The sequence below is a fragment of the Ursus arctos genome, unplaced genomic scaffold (genome assembly GCF_023065955.2).
Source record: "Ursus arctos isolate Adak ecotype North America unplaced genomic scaffold, UrsArc2.0 scaffold_7, whole genome shotgun sequence".
In the NCBI taxonomy this organism is placed as follows: Eukaryota; Metazoa; Chordata; class Mammalia; order Carnivora; family Ursidae; genus Ursus; species Ursus arctos.
Window position 1 is genome coordinate 4,916,147 of NW_026623089.1, and position 20,623 is coordinate 4,936,769.

The window sequence follows — 20,623 nt, forward strand, 5'->3', positions numbered from 1 at the left end:
GTATCCCCAGCACCAGGGCCCTGAGCACAGAGCAAGCACTCATTCCCTTTTCACTAGCACCATTTTAAGCAGATTAAAACCTTTCTAGGCACTGGGAAAATTGAAGCATTTGGGTAGGATGGCTTTAAATATGTCTTCTGTAGATTTTGGTATTTAGAAATAAAATGGCACATTGATTATCTAGTGTTTAAGGTAGAGACAGAGGCATGACGAATACGACAAGCACGGGTGAGCCTGCCACACACCTTAGCCACACGGCTCCCGGGCCAGGAGCGCGCGTCTCAGACACAGAGAACGCTTCTCCCTGGTGGCCCGTCACGGCCACACACTGAGCCTAGGTCCCTGGGAGAGGGCCCCTCAGGCTGCATAGGAGCTGAGCCAGTCCTGCCAGAGTCTTGCAAAGACAACTTCTAAAATGCTTGGGTTTTTTTTCCCTTTGGGGAATCCATGAGAAAATTTCAAAAGGAAAATCTGCACTCTCTGACTGCCACGGTTATGAGGGAGAGAAGACTCAAAGCTCAATTCAGAAGCCCTGCAGCTCTGGAAGGAGACACACCAGCTGGCCCAGTTTAATTTTCCTTGGCTTTGAAGCCTCTGAAGGCACACGGCTATGTGGGAAGCAAACATTTTCTTTGGCGGTCAAGGCCCTGTGTGGTTAATGGCTTCAGCTTAGACTGTTAACATTCACACGACAAAAGGCGGCCCAGGGCAGAGCCACCCGGCCCTCGCCAGGAGAATGCTCAGAATCAATGGTTTTACTCTAAAAACCTCACAGGAGATGCCAGCTCTTTTAAGACAGATTTTGGTTTAAATTCTCTTGTCCTGCAGGCATCTCGAAGGGCCGGCCACGCTGAGCGCTTGGCAGAGAATGGGGTTGTGCCGCCGGCTGGAGCTGGGTCTGGATTCCAACCTCACCACACGGTGACCTCCACGCACATGTAGGTAGCCAGTCCACGTGCTACGGCCCAGCTGTCCTTCCACGGGACTGGATAATAAGGCGTCCCCGGCGTCTGGCGCAGTGAGTAAGTCGTATGACGCTCACAGTGTGCCAGTTATTTCTGCTTCTACTACGGAAATTTCCACCATGAGCGCACCGAAACAAGGAGGACAGCAGCAGCCACCAGTTGTCATGCGAGCCCTGACAAGATGTACGTTTGGCCAAGCAGAAGCTTCCCTATGGAGCCAGTCCCCAGAAGGTGCCACCTGGCGTCTGTCTCTTGAGCCAGGGCGGGCAGTCAGACCCACGTGGGCTGTGCGAAGGCCAGCCTGCCATCCCAGCAGTCACCGGTGGGCACCTGCTTGGCCTGAACCTTCTGGTGCATTCCTCCTTTCTGAACAATGGCCAACCCACAGGAGCCACCCAACTAAGGACGCATGAAGGAATAGGACCAGGTAAAAGCTGACCTTCACGTAGACGGGACAACGGAAGGATTTAAGGTTCTAAGAGCAGCGCGGGTGAACATCTGGGGTTCTGAACTGCCTGGGTTAGAATGACCGGGTGTGTGGCACTGGCCACGTGACTTGTTCAAAATGTGCTTCACCTTCCTCTTCTGGAAAGTGAGGATGAGAAGGGAACCCAATGCTGTTTTGGTTTTAATGACTACATACGAAAAATGCACTCGAAGTGCTTAGAAAGTCACTGGTGTACATGTTGGATAATACTTTTGCTGAGTCTGCGGGGATGATGTGCTTTTGATGGGCCAGAAAGGGAGAGACGCACTCACAGAACATGGGGGGCACTGGGCAGCACTTTTGTCACCTTCGGAGACTACCCTGGAGTCGCTAACATCAGGGAAGGGCAAAGCCTTGGAAAAGTCAACATAAAGCAGAGGAATTATGAAATGACACACAGGGACCGGAGACATGGCAATGCTGGAGCAGTAAGAGAACTCTTCTCAAAAGTCTGTATGAAAGGGGTGCTCAGAGAAGAGAGAAGTCAGGGAAACTGAGGCAGAAAGAGAGGTAGCAAGACCCAAAGTGTGGAAAGAAAGCACGCAAGAGTTCTCTTCTTTGTCCTGGGCCAGGAGCCATGCAGGACTCCAAGCCCAAGGACCCAGGCAGGGACGTGGGCTCCCGAGAGGTTTCTTAGGGTCGTCCAAGGACTAGTCCAGCCCTTCAGATCCCCTGCCTAGAGCACGACATGGGTAACCTGTCACAAAGGCGGAAACCCCGGGTGGCTCTCACTCTAAGGAGTTCTTCAACAATCCCAACTGTGCCACCAGCTTGCACGAGACGCTTCCTTTCTCGAAGGAGCATTGCACAAATAGACGATAAAGAAAAGCACGTGTGGAAAGACATCGGAATGGTGCAGAGCAAAAGCAGTTATCTCCTGAAACTCCCATTCTGTGTGGTGCTCATGGTGGTGAACTGCACTGACTCGGAACGCACCAGCACGAACCCCATGGTTTTAGACCTTGATTCATGGGTTAGAAAAGGCAATACCAGATTTGGGACTTGAAACCGACCCTCGTGACACCATGATTACATATCAATTTGTGTACCAAGTTGGCTCAGAGACTACACGGCAAAGATGCTAACAGACTTGCAGGCTCCTGCCCGTGAGTTCGGGGCTGGACGCAGACTTACTTGTTAAGGATTTTGGCTCTCTTCGCGCTTGAAAAATTCTCCAGTTGCAAGGACTCCTGAGTGAGGAAAGCGACGGCCAGGTGGAAGTAGTTGTTCCAAAGCTGAAAACCAAAAAGGGGGAGACGCTGAGGTGCTGAACAGCTGCCCCGCACACACTTCCAAAATGTTGGGAAATCCACACTCCCTTCATGCAGCAGATGCCTGGGCAGCCAGCGACCGTGTGGTTCAGGGCCGGGCGTGGGTGCCAAGGTCACGGCGCGCGTGCTCAAACCCTAGTTCTGCCACGTCCTCGGGCAACTAATCTATCCTCCCCGAGCCTCGGTTTCCCGAGAGGTAAAGCGGGAGTCTCGCAGTGCCCGTCTTATGGGGTTGTCACAGGATCACAGGAGTGAGTACGAGCAGAGGCCTCCGGGGGGTGCAGAGCAGGCAGTAAGGACACAATAATGTTGGCTCCTGTCACCAGTGCATTACGGAGCCCCTTCCTCAATAGTATATAGAGTTCTGCAATTTATGACTTTCTCAGGTACCAAAAATGTACATGAACACTAGATAACTAAGGAAGAGTTGTAAAAACATCAAACATTTTATATTTCAAAGACTTACAGACAATATGTGGTTTAACAACTTACTATGAAATGACTTTGTTATAAAGCTCTGACCTGTGGAATCTCTGCCGACTTAAACACGGTAACCTAGATAGGCCGTTACAGAAGTGTCATTATGGGGGTGCCCAAGTGGCTCAGTCGGCAGAGCATCCGACTCTTGGTTAGGGCTCAGGTCGTGATCTCAGAGACCCGAGATCGACCCTACGTCGGGCTCCATGCTCACAGGGAGTCTGCTTGAGATTCTCTCTCTCTCTCCCTCAGCCCCTCCCCCAAAATAAATAAATAAATAAATTAGTTAAATAAAAGTGTCATCATGCATAGATTCCTAAAGTCATGGAACTAATACCCTGGTTATGTCAATGTTTAAGACCAGGTCAAGAACATCAGGATGCAGGAAGAATTCTTGGATCACACATGGGGAAGATTTAGACGTACTCCTGACCTTTACACCTACTCTACACCCTTCATGCTTGCGCCAGAGGACAGTCTGGGGGGGGCTTCCACCTGCTCCCAGAGCAAGAGCCTGCACAGAGTTCCCATCACATGTCCAAGCCCGAAAGGCCTTCCACAGTCTTTAGAAGAAATCTGGGGGTATTGGCTTTCTCATTTACCAAACAGGAATAATATTTATTATATCAAATGAGATAGCTGCAAAAGGCTATGAAAAAATAAGGTGTTAACAGTATTGACTCTATTTTTAGTCACCTGTGAAGTAAGTGGGAACTTAAAAGCATAGCTGTAAGAGAGTGCGGTCTTCCATTTACCTAACACTTTTCATGAACTGGGCGCTTTCCTCAGTAACACAGCAGCTCATTTGATTGCTATAGAATTACCCAGGTAATTGTGATTCTTCAACGTGGTGCAGATACTCGCCCAAAGCCATCGGTTACGTGTGAAGTGGGCTGAGGGTCTCGAGTCGGGCGTCCTGGGATCAAGCCCATGTTGGGCTTCCCGCTCAGCAGGGAGTCTGGTTCTCTCTCTCTTTCTCCCTCTGCCCTTCCCCCTGCTCATGCTCACTCTCTCATGCACTATCTCTCTTAAATAAATAAAATGTTAAAAAAAAAAGAGTCTTTAAAAAAAATTACATAAAAATACAAACCGAAAAACAGTACACAGTGCGTGATTTGAGGTATGCCAAGTAACCGCACCTGTCTGGTGCTGAGCTATGAACGGCTGTGACGGGGATGTCTGAACTGGAATGGGGTCCGAGGCAAGATGGTAGCAATAACGTAAGTTTGGTTTGGGTAGTTTTACTGTAGTTGTGTCGGAGAAAGTTTCTGTTTGTAGGAAATACACACTACAACATTGTGGGGGGGGGGGTAGGTGAGGAGTCCTTTGTGCTGTATTGTCCAGAATGAGAGGCAGGCTGGGCCAGAGCACAGGGAAGCAGGCAGCTCTCAGGGTTGATGAGTTCAAGAAGAAGGAAGCATCAGTAGACTGAACTGTGCGGTGAACATGAGGATGTCAGAACATAAAAACGTGCCTCGTCAGAGCACCAGCTGCCTGGAGCTCGCACCGAAGGCTGCCTCCGCCATATGGCACCCAAGGGTGGAACAGCAATCTGTATGCACATCACACTTGCTAAGGGCCAAGGTGCTATGTTAGGCCAAAGAGCACATTGCTGCTGAGGTGTGTGGGCGTGAGGAACTAGCCCGGGGTCGTTCCTCACGAAACAGTGAACAAGAGCAGCAATGACGGACATGCTGGGAAAAAGGAGCCCAGACTCAGAGCAGCCACTCTTCACATCCACGACTATCTAACCAGAGAGCAATCGGTGAGGCTCATATGGATAAAACGGAAAACTCCAATGAAGGACACAAAAAGAAGACCTAAATATTCCTATATGGGATGGGAATAAAGAAATACTACAAAGTATTCCCCCCGATCCTGTAACATTTCTTCTACATTTATTTACAAACTCAATGGATTCCCAAGTAAAATAAATGCAGCGTTTTAAAAAAGTAAGGTTAACAGCTGATCGTGCATTTCATATGGAAAAGGAAATACAAAGGGGCACCTGGGTGGCTCAGTGGGTTAAGCGTCTGCCTTTGGTTCAAGCCATGATCTCAGGGTCGTGGGATTGAGCCCTGCATCAGGCTCCCTGCTCAGCGGGGAGACTGCTTCTCCCTCTCCCTCTGCCTGCCACTCCTCCTGCTTGTGCTCTCTCTCTGTCAAATTGATAAGTAAAATCTTCCAAAAAAAAAAAAAAAGAAAAAAAAAAGGAAAGGAAAGGAAATACAAAAGAAGAGCCAAGATCATTTTGCAATGGCACACTGTAGGGAAGTCCAGGCTCTACCAGCAGGGCATAAAAGCAGAGGGTAGTAACACAGGAAGTAGGACGGATACACACACACCTGCAATTATGTTTTTTTATGGTGGCATTTTAAATCATGGGCAAAGACGAATCTATTCATGAAATGATATGGGAAAAAGTGAAGTTTAAATTCTTAGACCTAACACTAACTAGAAAAATCCCAGATAGATTAATCATCAGGAAGTTAAAAAAAAAAAAGAGCAGAACTATAAAGGTATTAGCAGATACTAACTATATAAATAGTTATATTTATAACATTGAGGCAAAGAAGGATTTGCCAAGCAAAACATAAAAACCAAGAGGCACGGAAGAAATGACAGATTCGACTACAGAAAAATTAAAAATTTCTATACAAAAAGCCTAAACCCATGACTAGGCTATATTATGAATTTCAACTTAGAGAAAAGTTATGACAAATAGCCCAATAGAAAAATGAGTACAGGAAATGATCAGATCGTTCACAGTAAAAATCACACAGCCAGTAAGTATTCTCAGCCTAAGTAGCAATCAGAGAAATTCCAACAAAAATAAGAGACAACAATTTTAAAGAAATTGGTCCTGGAGATGATTTTAGACAATGGCTGCTCTCAAAAAAGGTTGGTGGGATTGCAAATTGCTACAGGAGGATAATTTATCAATGTCCATTCATGTACACTTTCTCACCACTCGGCCTGGCAGTGAGGGCTTCCAGGAGTCCTACAGCAATGCAGCACTGAGATGCATTACTTGTAACAGGGACAACCAGAACAGCCTGGAGGTCCTCAGTGCAGAAGGGCCTGTACAAATGTGGGTATATGTGTAGTGCTAAATGTGACGGAACTGGAAAAAAAAAGAACAGAATATAATCCAATGTGTGTTAAAAGCCAAAAGAAAGCATGTGCAGGTCTGGACAAGTGGTTCACTAGGCATCAGGAAGCACCCACAATTAGTTACAAGTCACTCCGCAGAGGGGAAAAAGGTGAGGAGGGGTCTTTCATATTTCACCTGAGGTGCTGATATACAGGGCATGAATATTTTACAGTGAGAGGATATCTGTGGTTTAGGATGTGGGAAAACAAGCATTAAGCAGAGAAAATGATAAAATCTTAACAACTGTAAAAAGTAGTTACACTTCTAGAGCTAGAGTTCCTGATTTATTATTATATACTTATATTCCATAGTGAAGATAAAACAGACATTTATCATTTAAAAATTATAAAAGAAATACGGGCATAGGTTCTGTCTCAGTGAACAGTCTTGCCCAGGAAACTCATGCCATTTGCATCTGGATGCTTATTTTTTTAATTAACAAACTTTAGTAAACTAATAAAAAAAATCATTATTAGCAGAAATACACCCAGAGTGCAATGAAACTTCAAGCCACAAACACCAGATGCATGGTAAATCGTGCCAGGCAAGATCGATCCTTATCACACACACACACACACACACACACACACACACACACACACCCATCCCCTCCCTCCCCTGCTTCTCTCTACAAGCACTGAAGAAACAGGGCCCAAACTGATAGATCAGCTGACCCAACCCAGAGCCATGGGGGATAAGGTCTGTGCTGGGGAAAGGCCACTGCAGGTAGCACCAAGCCAGCCGAGAACCAAGTTCTAAAAGGCAGCAGAGCTCAGGGATGCGAACCCCCTTCGCTGCCTCTGTGGATTCCTCCCTCCCCACACCGGACGGTCTGGGTCTGAGACAGTCTCCTTTGTTACAACTGATGTGGGTGGCCTCCCTGCTTACTCCCTACTCATCACTCTGCTTCCGTACTTTTGCTGGAAAACTGCTACATCTCCCTCCTTGCTAAACTGAGCAAATACTCCAAAGGCATAGTTTTCAACCCTCGGGTTCCAGTCGTACATCTTGTAAATTCCATGTCCATACCTTGCATGGGAAACCAATTAAGTTTGAGGATTAGAAATGTAAGATATTGGCTCTGACTGGAGCATGATTTTTTTAGCATGATTTCCCAACAAAGGGCACGTCTACCTCTTCTCTTACCTGTAGCTCAAAGTTGGCTTGATCCAGAAATTTTTTGTTCAGCATATCTGCATACTGATTAATCGCTCGCAGGAAGACTCTGAAAGATCAAGAGAAAATTACATAATTACACACTTAGGCTCCGACACCTTTGTAGGTTTGGCATTTCAATTAGATACAATCCGAGTCTGTCTGGAAAGCGAATTCTCCAAGCCCTGTGAAAAGCTATGAGGTTGTGCCAATAAAAAGCCCAGAGAATTATATGCAGATGTGCTCCAAATTAATCAAGGAAATTAGCACATGCAGAATAAAAGAAACAGACCAAAACACCAGCATCAGAAAGTAACATACGGAGTATCACTAAAAAAACCTAATTTTTTTTTTTTAAAAAAGGAAAAGGTGCTAATTAAACCTCTTCTCAAGTCACCATGTCTTCATGGAACATTATTAAACTGGTCTTTGCTTAGCTGACTTTTACAGGTAAGCATTTAAAAGTGCTGTTATACACCATCTGTCAGGCGTGGAGTGGTCAGATGACATATTTGGAGATAAGGCTTTACCTCAGTGTCATCCGTCTTCTGTTCCAAATGTTGATTTTGGTAACTAATTACTTGTTAAAATAAAAAAGCTATAGTAGACGAGTAAGTGATTTGACAAGAAGGTTAGCAGGAATTTTAATTCATTGATCCACTGATAACGTACAATTTTAAGCACCCAGAGCAAAATGTCACATCCCTTACTATCAGGACTTATACTTTTCTATGTAGAGATACGTAATTTGAGAGGTTATAAATGACTCCAGAGGATGAAGCCTTCCACCAGCTTGTTCATCTTGCAGATTTGTTTTATTGCCCTCGAGAGTGTTTACAATAATAGAGCTCAGTCCAGACACTTCTTTTTAAATGACCCCTCTCCCTTTACACAAAGGCAGGATGCAGGGAGAATTAGCATTAGGTCACAGATAATAAACTTAATTACACTTCCTCTGTTTAGACAGCAGGAAGAAGCCAGAGAGTGTAAGAAAAATCTAGGTTACTTCCCAGGAACCCGCGCTCTGCAAAAGCATGATCTCTAGCTGTGCGTGCCTGGAGAAGTTCCACATCCAGGCTGTCCCAGAGCCCCTGAAGGCCAGGCAGCCTGGGAGACTCTCTGCCTGGGGCTCTAAGGAGGTCTCTATCCCCACCTCCTGCCCAACAATGCAGTTTCTCTCACACTCAGCTCTAAGAAAGGGGGTTTGCAGACAGCATCTTATTAAGGAACCTATTGGTTGGATCCAGGGCCAAAACAGGTATGACAAGTGGCCTGTGATGGAGTTTGCCATCTCAGTTGCTGACAAAAACTGTGGCCACACTTACCTGAATTCTTCCCTGGTGACATTAAATAGAACTCAAAAGGAGTCACTGTGTTCTAAGTGGCTATCAATGGAGGGACGTGGGGGTCCTGGCCTTGGCCATTAGGTCGGAGCACAGAATGGGAGCGGCAGCCATCGGCCAGAGGGCTGCCAGATACTACAACTCTAGGCTGCCCAGTTAAATTTGAAAAGTAGCTCTTATGGCTGAATTTTGGGATTTACTGAGAAAAGCTGAACACAGGGCACTTAGGGCATCTTGACAAATTACTATAGGACCAGGATGAAAATCACTCAATTTAGGACATGTCTTATATCTACAGCACACCTGGCAAGCCTCCTCAGCCCTCCAGGCCTGGGCTGGGGTCTCCTGTGCCAGGTTTAGCCCTCAGAAGTGCAAGATGCAAGCCTAAAGAGAAGGTGGTCTGCCTTGCCCATCTGACCCTTGGCAACCGTGTTCTGAGAGCATCTGGGGACCCGGACTTGCACGAACCCCAGAGGCAGAGAAAGTCTCCGGATGTCAGTGGAGCAGACCACTTTCCTGTCATTAGAGGGTGGGGCTCTCACACAGTACAAAACCCTGGGCTACTGACCTCCCCGTAATTTTTCCTTCAGTTTTAGAACTCAGCTGTTGACGAGGGTCCCCCAGGGTCCTTCTGAGTTTGAAGGAAGACCTCCCTCCAGCCCTCTATGACAATAAAGGCAAGTTTACTAGAACATGCATTATTATTACATGGTAATTATTCTGCCTCAAGATAGCACCCAAACAGTGGCAATATGCTACTTCTAATTAAACTCTGGAACAATTTCAGCTGGTTAAATAAAGATATTTCTCAAAATGACTTTTTTTTTAAAATATGCCATGCTGAAATAATATGAAGGCCAAATAAAAACTTTTTAATGAACTGACAACTGAGAAAGCGCGGGGCTGAGAGAGATTCTAGAATTTAGATTCACAATAAATTTTTTAAAAAGCGAGGACAAAAAGCAAATAACACAGAATGGGAGTTGTAGCAGGACAACTAAAGGGAAGATCAAATGAAAGTATCATTAGTGCCATCGGCAAGGGTGAGCTGCTGAGGCTCCGTGCACCCAGGGCCGCACGCCTTGTAGTGAAGCAGCCGGGACACACATCAATTCTATATACCCCATAGTCCACACCTGATGGGATTAAAAACTGAGCAATGCCAAGGCCATCGGAGGATGAATCAATGATCCAACGAGGGAAAAAGAAACGTAAACAGGGGTTAACTTTTACATGAGAACATCTATTATCTGCTATAATTCATGTGTTATTTCTAATAAATGTCAAACTAGAGAAAACAAATAAGAAAATCACATTAGAAGCTTTTGCATAAAAATCTGCTTTCAGTCACACAGGACTATGGAAAGGATCACGAGCTAAGCTGAGCGACTGGACAGCAGGACACCCTCCCAGTCTGAAATGAAGAGTTCAGGTGGGTTTGCCACAGCTCAAGACCAAGTCAAGGGGCAACAAGAGGGAAGGCAGTGTGAATGAGCTGGCCCTGCGGCCCTGGGTACTGCTGGAGCTGGGCTCAGGGACAGGGAGGCTGTTCCCAAAGAGTCCTGTTTGCTTCTTCACTCCCATGCCTGTGATGCTCAGTCAGCATCCAGCACGGTTTCAGATGCCCCTTATGTGTCCATCACAGGGATGGATGGATGGATGGACAGATGGCTAAGTCAGCATCCAGCACGGTTTCAGATGCCCCTTATGTGTCCATCACAGGGATGGATGGATGGATGGATGGATGGATGGATGGATGGATGGATGGATAGATGGATGAACGGATGGATGAGTAGCCCAGAAGATCAGGCCCTGATCCAAATCAGAGGGTGTAGGGAGGCTAGAATATTTGGTAGCCCTGATCTCCATGGAGTCCCTACATTCTGAGTAGATTGTCCACTGTAGGGTTCAGCTGTTTTGAGTTTCTTGCTAACCAAATTTCTCATTAGGTATTTGGCATTTATGGTTGGGCACTGTCCCCTCATTCTCCTCTCCACCTCCAGTGCTGGTCCCTCATTCTCCTCTCCACCTCTAGAGCTGGCTCCTCATTCTCTTCTCCACCTCCACAGCTGGCCCCTCATTCTCTTCTCCACCTCCAGAGCTGGTCCCTCATTCTCCTCTCTACCTCCAGAGCTGGTTGCTCATTCTCTTCTTCACCTCTAGAGCTGGTCCCTCGTTCTCTTCTCCACTTCTAGACCCAGTCCCTCATTCTCCCCTCCACCTCCAGAGCCGGTCCCTCAATCTCTTCTCCACCTCTAGAACTCGTCTCTCATTCTCTTCTCCATCTCTAGAGCTGATCCCTCATTCTCCCTTCTACCTCCAGAGCTGGTCCCTCATTCTCTTCTCCACCTTCAGAGCTTGTCCCTCATTCTTTTCTCCACCTCCAGAGCTGGTCCCCCATTCTGCTCTCAACCTCTAGAACTTGTTCTGATGACAGGAACCTTATCTTTTACAAATCAGGATCCCCCAAAGCATTTAAAAGGACCCCTCAGCACTACGAATATACTGAAGTGTTCTGATCTAAGGAACAGTCTCTACCTGGACTAATAGATCTCTCAGAGCCTGTGGTGTGGCCAGGATGGGCACCAGCCAAACACAACAAAACAAAAACAAATAAGCAAACGAACACACCCCGAGCCTGCCCTAGTGCAGAGAGAGAGAATCCACCCTCCCCATTCAACATTACCATACAGAAGCACAGGCACAATGAAGAGAGGTCATGCCTAATGGTCCCCATGGTCCTAGCTTCCAAAAGCATGATAGTGAGATGCGGCAGGGGGGGAGAGACTGTGGGAATTGGAAGGTGGGAAACTGTACAGACTGGCACTGCTTCTACTCTGCCAGAAAAGTGATGGACTCAGGGGAAAAAGATTCATAACTCTGAGAGCCAAACAAGTTATGTCTATTCCCAGCCGGGAGGATTAAGTAATTTCTAAAAACAAAGCTAATGGTGTGAGAATGAAATGCTTTCATGGATGCTGTCCCACATGGTCAAAACGATTAAGAAAAAGTGTAAGCCTGTATTTAATAGAGTTATTTTCAATCATTTTTAATCTTTGAATGGCTTTATTTATAACCTAAAATCTTGGAAGATAAAACCAAACACACAAATAAATAATGCCGAGAGAACCACAGGCAAATTATGTCATCTGAAAAAGATTTAAAAAGCCATAAGTCTATCCCATTCCCGCACCCCCCTCCCCTCTGAGGCCTTCAGTTTGTTTCTCATAGTCCATAGTCCCTCATGTTTCATTCCCCCTTCTGATTACCCCCCCTTTCTTCCCCTACTGATCATCCTAGTTCTTATGTTCCATAGATGAGAGAAATCATATGATAGTTGTCTTTCTCTGCTTGACTTATTTCACTTAGCATTATCTCCTCCAGTGCTGTCCATGTTGCAGCAAATGTTGAGAAATCGTTCTTTCTGATAGCTGAGTAATATCCCATTGTACATATGGACCACAACTTCTTAATCCAGTCATCTGTTGAAGGGCATCTCGGCTCCTTCCACGATTTAGCTATTGTGGACATTGCTGCTATGAACATTGGGGTGCATATGGCCCTTCTCTTTACTACGTCTGTATCTTTGGGGTAAACACCCAGTAGTGCAATGGCTGGATCATAGGGTAGCTCAATTTTTAACTTTTTAAGGGACCTCCACACTGTTTTCCAGAGTGGCTGTACCAACTTGCATTCCCACCAACAATGTAGGAGGGATCCCCTTTCTCCACATCCTCTCCAACAATTGTTGTCTCTTGCCTTGTCTATTTTTGCCATTCTAACTGGCGTAGGTGGTATCTCAGTGTGGTTTTGATTTGAATTTCCTTGATCGCTAATGATTTTGAACATTTTTTCATGTGTCTGTTAGCCATTTGCATGTCTTCATTGGAAAAGTGTTCATATCTTCTGCCCATTTTTTGATTTGTTTATTTGTTTCTCGTGTATTGAGTTTGAGAAGTTCTTTGTAGATCTTGAATACCAGTCCTTTATCTGTAGTGTCATCTGCAAATATATTCTCCCATTCCGTAGGCTGCCTCTTAGTTTTTCTGACTGTTTCCTTGGCTGTGCAGAAACTTTTAATCTTGATGAAGTCCCATAAATTCATTTTATCTTTTGTTTCTCTTGCCTTTGGGGATGTATCATGAAAAAGGTTGCTTTGGCCGATGTCGTAGAGGTTGCTGCCTATGTTCTCCTCTAGAATTTTGATGGATTCCTGTCTCACATCGAGGTCTTTCATCCATTTGGAGTTTATTTTTGTGTATGGTGTGAGATAGTGGTCAAGTTTCATTCTTTTGCCTGTAGCTGTCCAATTTTCCCAGCACCATTTATTGAAGAGACTGTCTTTTTCCCACCGGATGTTTTTTCCTGCTTTATCAAATATTAGTTGCCCAAAGAGCCGAGGGTCCATTTCTGGGTTCTCTATTCTGTTCCATTGGTCTATGTGTCTGTTTTTGTGCCAGTACCATGCTGTCTTTGTGATCACACTGGGTGTTATACGCAACTAATGAATCATCGAGCCTTACATCGGAAACCGGGGATGTACTGTATGGTGACTAACATAATATAATAAAAAATCATTAAAAAAAAAAAAAGCCATAAGGTCTAGATGCACTTTCTCTCAGACACTCAAATTATTCAAAGCAAATGACTGCAAATTTTATTTTTAATGGCCGCAAGGAAAGGACTTGATCTCATACTTCTTGGTAACTGATTCCTGTCTCCCCGAAGTCAGTCATCATCTTTACCAATCCTGTTACAATGTTCCCCATTTTTGATCATTTAGGGGTCAGTGTAAGATAGAGTTAATTCCCAAACCTCATACAACTAAAACAAACAAACAAGAAGTTTTCCTGACTTCCTCCTCTTCTGAGTGGACACTTCACCACAGTGATCTCCCACTAGAAACAAAACGCCTACTGTAATTCCTAACGGTGTCAGATATGAGCTGGATTGTTGTCCATGCACCCACACACTCAACCAATTACAGCCTGGCTCCACTTCTTTCTATCCATTATCTATCATCTATCTATTATCTCTTTATCTTTCTTTTTCCCTATCAATCACTCTACCTATCTTTTCACATCCATGTAAACATTTAGCTACCAGACCTTCAGAAAGTCTTTCTAACCATCTCTCATCTACCTGTCAATCATCTATCTATCTATTGATCTATCTTCTTCACGTCCATGTAAACATTTAGCTATAGGACTTCAGAAAGTGGCTCAAGTGTTTGAGATTCTCCTACTTTCAACCAGCAAATGAAAGTACTGTGAGCCCTTTGAACTGTGAACTTTGAATGTAAGTGTCTTGTTTTTTTTAACGCTGAGATTAAAGGTAACACAGAGATATTACCACGTAGTCCAAAATCATTTCAACACCATGATCTCCACAGACACTTTACTGAATGTTAAGTAGCATTTGGTCAAGAGGAGAAGACACGCCACAGAGTTCTACACTTCGGCACATGTCTTTAGGAGACAGGCTGGGCACGCGGAGCGAGGCTTGGCGGCAGGAAGCACCTGCAGCTATCCAAGCCCCTCAAACACGAGCATTTCACCGAGACAGTCCCATGGGCTTTGCCTCTGGGACCACATCCCTGCTCTGTCCTGGCACGGAAAGGGACTTGGATGCTGCGTGGGCTCCACCTGGGGACCCTCCCAATAAGCTGCCTATTGGAAAGCAGCGTGTGCAGAGCAATAACGTAGCAGAGTCCTAAATAATTATGTGTTAATTGAGTGGAGAGGAACTTAGCAAGTGGAACATAATCAGGAACCAATTTAACTATTAGAAGTTCCTGGCACTATTACAGTCGCTAAAATGACTTTATCATGATGGAGCCTCGGGCTTTTCTAGCATCTCTGTTACCCAGTGTTTGCTGCCAATAAAACTGGAAGATGAGGTGCCTCATTACGACACAGGGAACGACAGCAAGAAAGCCAGTGAACTCCCAGTCGAGTACAAAACCCTAATTCTCAGACGGTGAAGCTGCGGGGTATTTCATTCCTTCTCTAAACGTACTTTAAGTTACATAATTAGATTTTAAGTTCACTATGAGGGCACTTAAATACCTCTGGTATTAAGACAAGAGACACTTTGGGGCAAAAAAACAAAACGAAACAAACCAAAACAAACAAACAAAAACCCAAACACCCGGCATCTTTTAACAAAATGTTTTGTCCAAAATGAGTGGAAGAAAGGAAACAAATTAGAAGTGACAGATTCTATCACTGCAGAACGAGGAATAGGAGCTGGAAAATTGCCTTAAATGATTTCCGCATAATTCAGGAATGCTGGGAAGGAGGGGAGACTTGGGGAGACGTGACAAGCAGATGCAGAGAACATCACTTCAACCTGCCAGCGTGGAGAGAAAAGGACCATGTTACCACTGCTGACCGGTCTGTCAGCACAGCCCACACTCAGCAGAGGCTTTGGTCAAGGCCACGACCAAACAGGATCAGCCACTTCCTCTCATGGGACCCCAGGTGGGCAATAAAGACCACATGTGCAGAAAGACGTGACTTCATAGCCAGACCCTGGGCTAGGATGCGTGGAGTGATACACAGAAGGTGGGGGACCTGGCTGGGACCTCCTCCCATATTTGCAATGTGGGAGGTAGTGGGAAGACCAATGTCAAGCGAGCTTCCTTGGAATGAGGCTGGAAGGGTCGGCGGGGGTCAGACTGTAGGAGGCTGGAAATGCAGGGGTACGGTCCACAGCAGTGACTTAAAGCAGGGAAGGGGCAGCAAAGTCAAAAGATAAAACTGCCATGGTTTCCCCAACACACTGGAGGCATTTCTTTTTGTCAAGATTGCCGGATTTCTTTTTCAAATCAGGCGTTAGCATCCATCACAGTCTGAACTCAAATCCTAAGTGGTGTGAACCATCGCACTGGCCAGCCCTTGTCGAAGCAGGCTCAGTCCCGGTGCACGTAGGATTCCCAGAAGTGGCCGCTCCAGACTGAGGCCACGTCATCCCTGCTGTGCGGGCTCCACAGGCAGACGTCCACGACCCGGGCCCACCTGTCCCACCGCTCTGGGCGCACACTCTGTCTCTGGGTCCCACCAAAACAGTTCTTGTGGCTAAGGAGCCACCACAGTGGGCTGAAGGCAAGAATCCCTGATGGGGGCTGGGACCCACCCAGTTCTGTGACTCCCGTCCGGCTCAGCCACCCCTCACCCGTGCAGCTTTGCTGGCGAGCATTTATGGAGCACCTTGTATATTCCCAGTGACTTCTTCTGTCACTGCCATAAAAACTACGCCATTTAATGCACACAAGTCCTGTGGGGTGTGAATTACCTCGTATTTTACACAAAAGGCTCCAAGAGGCAGAAGCACATGCTCCCAGAAGGGCAGAGCTGGGTTAGACCAAGCCCGTGACCAGTCCCCATACCACGCTGCCTTCCTTAGGAAGCTCAGCGGCGAGGTCAACATAATACAAATAAATCCCCAAGATTATTTTGCTTTTACAATGTATTAAGGAAAATTTCCAGCCCATACCATAGTAGACCCCATAAGCGACTCGTACCCCCTTCCCTGGGCTTCAACGATTATCACCTTCTGCACGTTTGACCTCTCGCCCACCGCGTACCCCTCACATTATTGTCATTAGTTCTGTCTTCTTGAGGGGCTTGACCTTTACAGCAGTTGCAGGTTCATAGCAAAATTGAGTCTAAAGTACAGAGGCTCCCATATGCCCCCCCACCTCCCCCATTATCAGCATCCTGCACCAGGGGGCACACAGCCTGCACCAGATGAACCCACACTGACACGTCATTATCACCCAAAGTCCGTGGTTTCCGGGGGGGTGCGCTCCTGGCGTACGTTCTGTGGGTTGGGAGAAACGTGCAACAACGCGAATGCACCGTTACAGTATCCTACCGAGCGACCTCACTGCCCGGAGCACGCCCTGCCTCATCCCTCCCTCCCGCTGAGCCCCCGGCCACCGCTCATCCTTTGACCTTCTCCACAGTTCTGCCTCTTCCTGGATATTCTATAGTCGGTATCCTACAGTAAGTAGCCCTTTCAGATTGGCTCATATTATTATGATAATATGTTCTAAGGCCCTTCTTGCCGGGTTTCAGAAGGTTCATGCTTGAGGCGCTTTACAGCAGCATTCTGTCGGGAGGCTTTGTTCCTCACACGTTGGCAGTGGAGAGCGCTGCCTTCCGAAGGATCTATGGGTCATTCACAGCATCGGGGTACGCAGTGCCGCGTCCTGCTACCTAAGGCTCAGGATGCATCCCTGCCACGAACGAGCTGCGGCGTTTTGAGTAGGTCGCTCTGCCCTCCGAGCCTCGGTCTCCACCTATGTAAAATGGGCTGTTAACACCAACCGCACTAGGCTTTCACGCAGTCCTGTGTCTGCAGCATAGCAGGGGTCGTGTGAGTGTCCCCCGATTATAACTCGTACAGTACGGGTCTCTCCACATAGAGACCAACTGGGATACGAACCCCACTTCAGCTACTGCTCACTAAGCTCGCTGGTTGGCACTGTGCTTCCTACACTGGCTACAATCCCCACCCTGGCCCACCCTTCAAAGCAGCGAACTAAGCCTTACCGCAGCTTGTTTTCGTAAATAAAGTTCTTTTTAATTAAAAAAAGCTTTTAAAAAACTGTGGCAAAATGCATACAACATAAATTTACCATCTTACCCGTTTTTAAGTGGCCTCTTCAGTGGCATTGAGCTCATTCACGCCGTTGTGCAGCCATCACCACCATCCACCTCCAGAACCCTTCCATCTCCCCACACAGAAACTCTGAACCCATTAAACAACAACTCCCCATTCTCCCCACCCTGCAGCCCTGGCAACCGCCATCCTACTCCTTCGTCCGGAGTCTGACTGTTCTCGGTAGCTGACGTAAGTGGAATCATCCAGTACTTGCCCTGTTGTGACTGGCTTATTTCAGTGAGTGGCATGTCCTCCAGGTCCATCCACGCTGCCTCAGCTGTCAAACATCCCTCCTTGGAAGACTGAATAATATTCCATTGCAGGGATGGCCCGCATTCCATTTATCTGTTCACCAGCAGATGGACATTTGGCTACTGTGAATCATGCTGCTGTGAACACGGGTGTACGTGTTCAAGTCCCTGCTTTCAATTCCCTCGGGTGTGTTCCCACAAGTGGAATTCCCGGATCACGTGGGAGTTCTATTTTTACCTTTTTGAGTGACCATCGCACTGTCTTCCCTAGCGGCCACACCGCTCTACATCCCACCAACAACGCACAAGGATTCCAATGCTCCCACACTTTCAGCAACGCTCGTTAGTTTGTGCTTTTGGTGACGGTAGCCATCCTAATGGGTGTTAGGTGCTGTCAATGAGGTTTTACTAGAACACAGGCACACCCACTTACTTAGGGATTTTCAGCGGCTGTTTTCCTACTGCAGGAGCAGTGCTGAGTAGTTGTGCCTGCCATGTCCCCTGGCCCTTGACAGAACATTCTCCCGTCCCTGGGAGGTTGTGATTCCATTCTACAGAATTTTGGAGAGTTTTTCGCCTGGATATGGTTGGGGATGGGGCTCGCACCTATTTCTTGGTCATCAGAAAAGAAGACGTGTTGATCAAAATGGCCTTAGACAACCCCCTTAAACATTTAGAAGAGGGTACTTCCCACTCTGAGCTCCGAAGTGGAGTAAGGAAGTTTGGGGAACAAGGGATTTAGAAACCAAAGGAGGCAGGGGCTTGCCACTTACATCTCTAGGGAACCATGCATGGCTCAACCAGCAGTCTTATTTTAGGGTCAAGTTTTAAAAATTCAGAAAGCCATCCTTTCCCTCTACTCTCTTATTTCCTTCTTCTTCTTACCATCCTCTTCCTCCCAACCCTGTCTGGCTTACCTATGTCCACATCACCAAATAAATGTTGACGGATTTACGAGAACCATGGGCACAGGAAAAAATTCCCAAGACCATGGGAACCATGGGTGGGTCTGCCACACAGGCGAGAGGGCGGAGGAAGCAGAGCCCAGGGTGACCACTGCCCCGTCCTTTGGGCCTAGGTCCACACAGTCTATGTAAGAGTGTGTGTGAGATTACTTGTCACTGGAGTATTTTTTGAGTTCCAAATATGGGAATGGGGAGGCAAGGGCAGGAATGAGGAATTAAAGAGTTTCTGTCTGGTGATGAAACATTTTGGAAAGAAGTCGCGGTGAGGGTTGTACAACATTGCGAATGTAATTAATACCACTGAACTGTACTTGTATAAATGGTTAAAATGGCGAAATTTAAGTTATATGTATTTTACCACAAAAAAGAAGAAAAACATGAGAAGGAAAGGGAACCAGACATTTCCAGAAATTGCAGCAGTGGGGGTCATGATTCCTCTGTCCATAACTCTACCACCAGTGTGCTTCAGCTCCACGATTTCTCTCTCTCTCTCTCTCTCTCTCTCTCTCTCTCACCCCCCTCTTAGGAATAAGAACCTCTGGCCTTTGCTTCCCAAAGAATAAGGTTGTTCAGATCTGTTCCGAGAGTAGATGGGCCATTAATAAATAAGCATAAACAGAAGAAAGCAGGAAAAATAACAGCAACAACCATCCACCCAGCGTCCTTTATGGCCCTGGTATGTCACTTCTCACTTAACTTGACACATGACAGTGGTCACAGGCGTGCTGTGTCCCGGATCTACTGGGAGCCCACGGATGGCCCATCTGTGCTGGATCTTTACTCCTTACAGCACCAAGTAATGGATCTTGCATAGAATAAAATACGCTATAGTTGAATCCACCTAGCAAGCCCAGGGAAAAATTGAGTGTCAGAGGCCTTGAGCCAACTGCAGAGTTCAAGGCAGAAATTCTAAAGAGAATCTAGGATAATTACAAAGGGGAATGCTTCTTTCCAGTTATTTCATGCTTGGACTACCCCAGCCATGCCGAGAATTTATTCTGGTTCGTTTTCAAGACTTGCGAAAGGGCCCTGCCATCATTTAGCCAACGAATGTGATTTGCTTTAGGCTCATTTGTTACAGGCTAAACACTGGGTCATATTTTTTGCCCTGTTGGGGCCCTAGGTGCTTGAGAACATTCCAAAAGTGGCTACCTGGGGGTGGGTAACGTTTTACGCATTGCCCCATCCTTGGTGCTTGGCTACTTCTACTGACTACTGGTTTAGTGTCCCTCTCATGAGGCTGGGAGGGCCTCTCTCTGCGGTGTATCCCCAGAGAAATGCACAGGGAGGTGGGGAAGCGGAGGGGCAGAGGAGCCTTGAGATCTGTGCCCAAGTCATGTTTCTCATTTACAGGCTGTACAACCTCGGGCAAGCAAACGAACAACTCTGAACTCGCTTTTTCTGGTGGGTAGGGGGGATTAGAGGAGTCGGTGTTTGTAATGGGCCTGGGTCGTAATAGCTGTTCAGTGATCGGCAGCTCCTACTGGGAGCATGATATTGACACAAAAGATGAAGGACTCGACTTCTTCTTTGCTGTTTGTTTCAGAAGAGGCGTCCAAAGGAAGGTAAAGGAAAAATTAGGAGATCAATGTTCATGAAAGCTCAGCTGTTGTCAAGATCTTAGAAAAAGAGAAAGTCTTACAACGGAGAGCTTCCAGCTCGTTGATTTTACTGGGGCTCAGAATTATCATCACTCAGGTGTTGAGTGTATGGCAATTTCTTCAACCATCTTTGTCTACGGAGAGTAGCTCCGAGACTTCCATGGAAGGGGTTAACTTCCCCAGGTGGATGGAAATGGGTGGCCTGCTGAGGTTTGTGTTCAGATTCTGAGACCATTTTCTTAAAGGTACCAGAGATAGGGTGTCAGGGCAGGACCGCGGCTCAC

The 20,623-nt window shown here is 46.5% G+C and overlaps 1 protein-coding gene across 4 annotated transcripts in view; it reads right to left on the reverse strand.

Moving 5' to 3' along the window:
• DOCK1 (dedicator of cytokinesis 1) overlaps window positions 1-20,623 on the reverse strand; it is a 493,249-nt gene that overhangs the window by 92,876 nt on the left and 379,750 nt on the right. For all 4 annotated transcript variants that reach the window (XM_048219065.2, XM_026494391.4, XM_026494390.4 and 1 more), the window contains 2 exons: window positions 7,501-7,579; window positions 2,587-2,687 (listed from right to left, as the gene is read on the reverse strand). In XM_048219065.2, coding sequence (XP_048075022.1) covers window positions 2,587-2,687; window positions 7,501-7,579 — 180 coding nt within the window. The remainder of the gene's footprint in view (window positions 1-2,586; window positions 2,688-7,500; window positions 7,580-20,623) is intronic.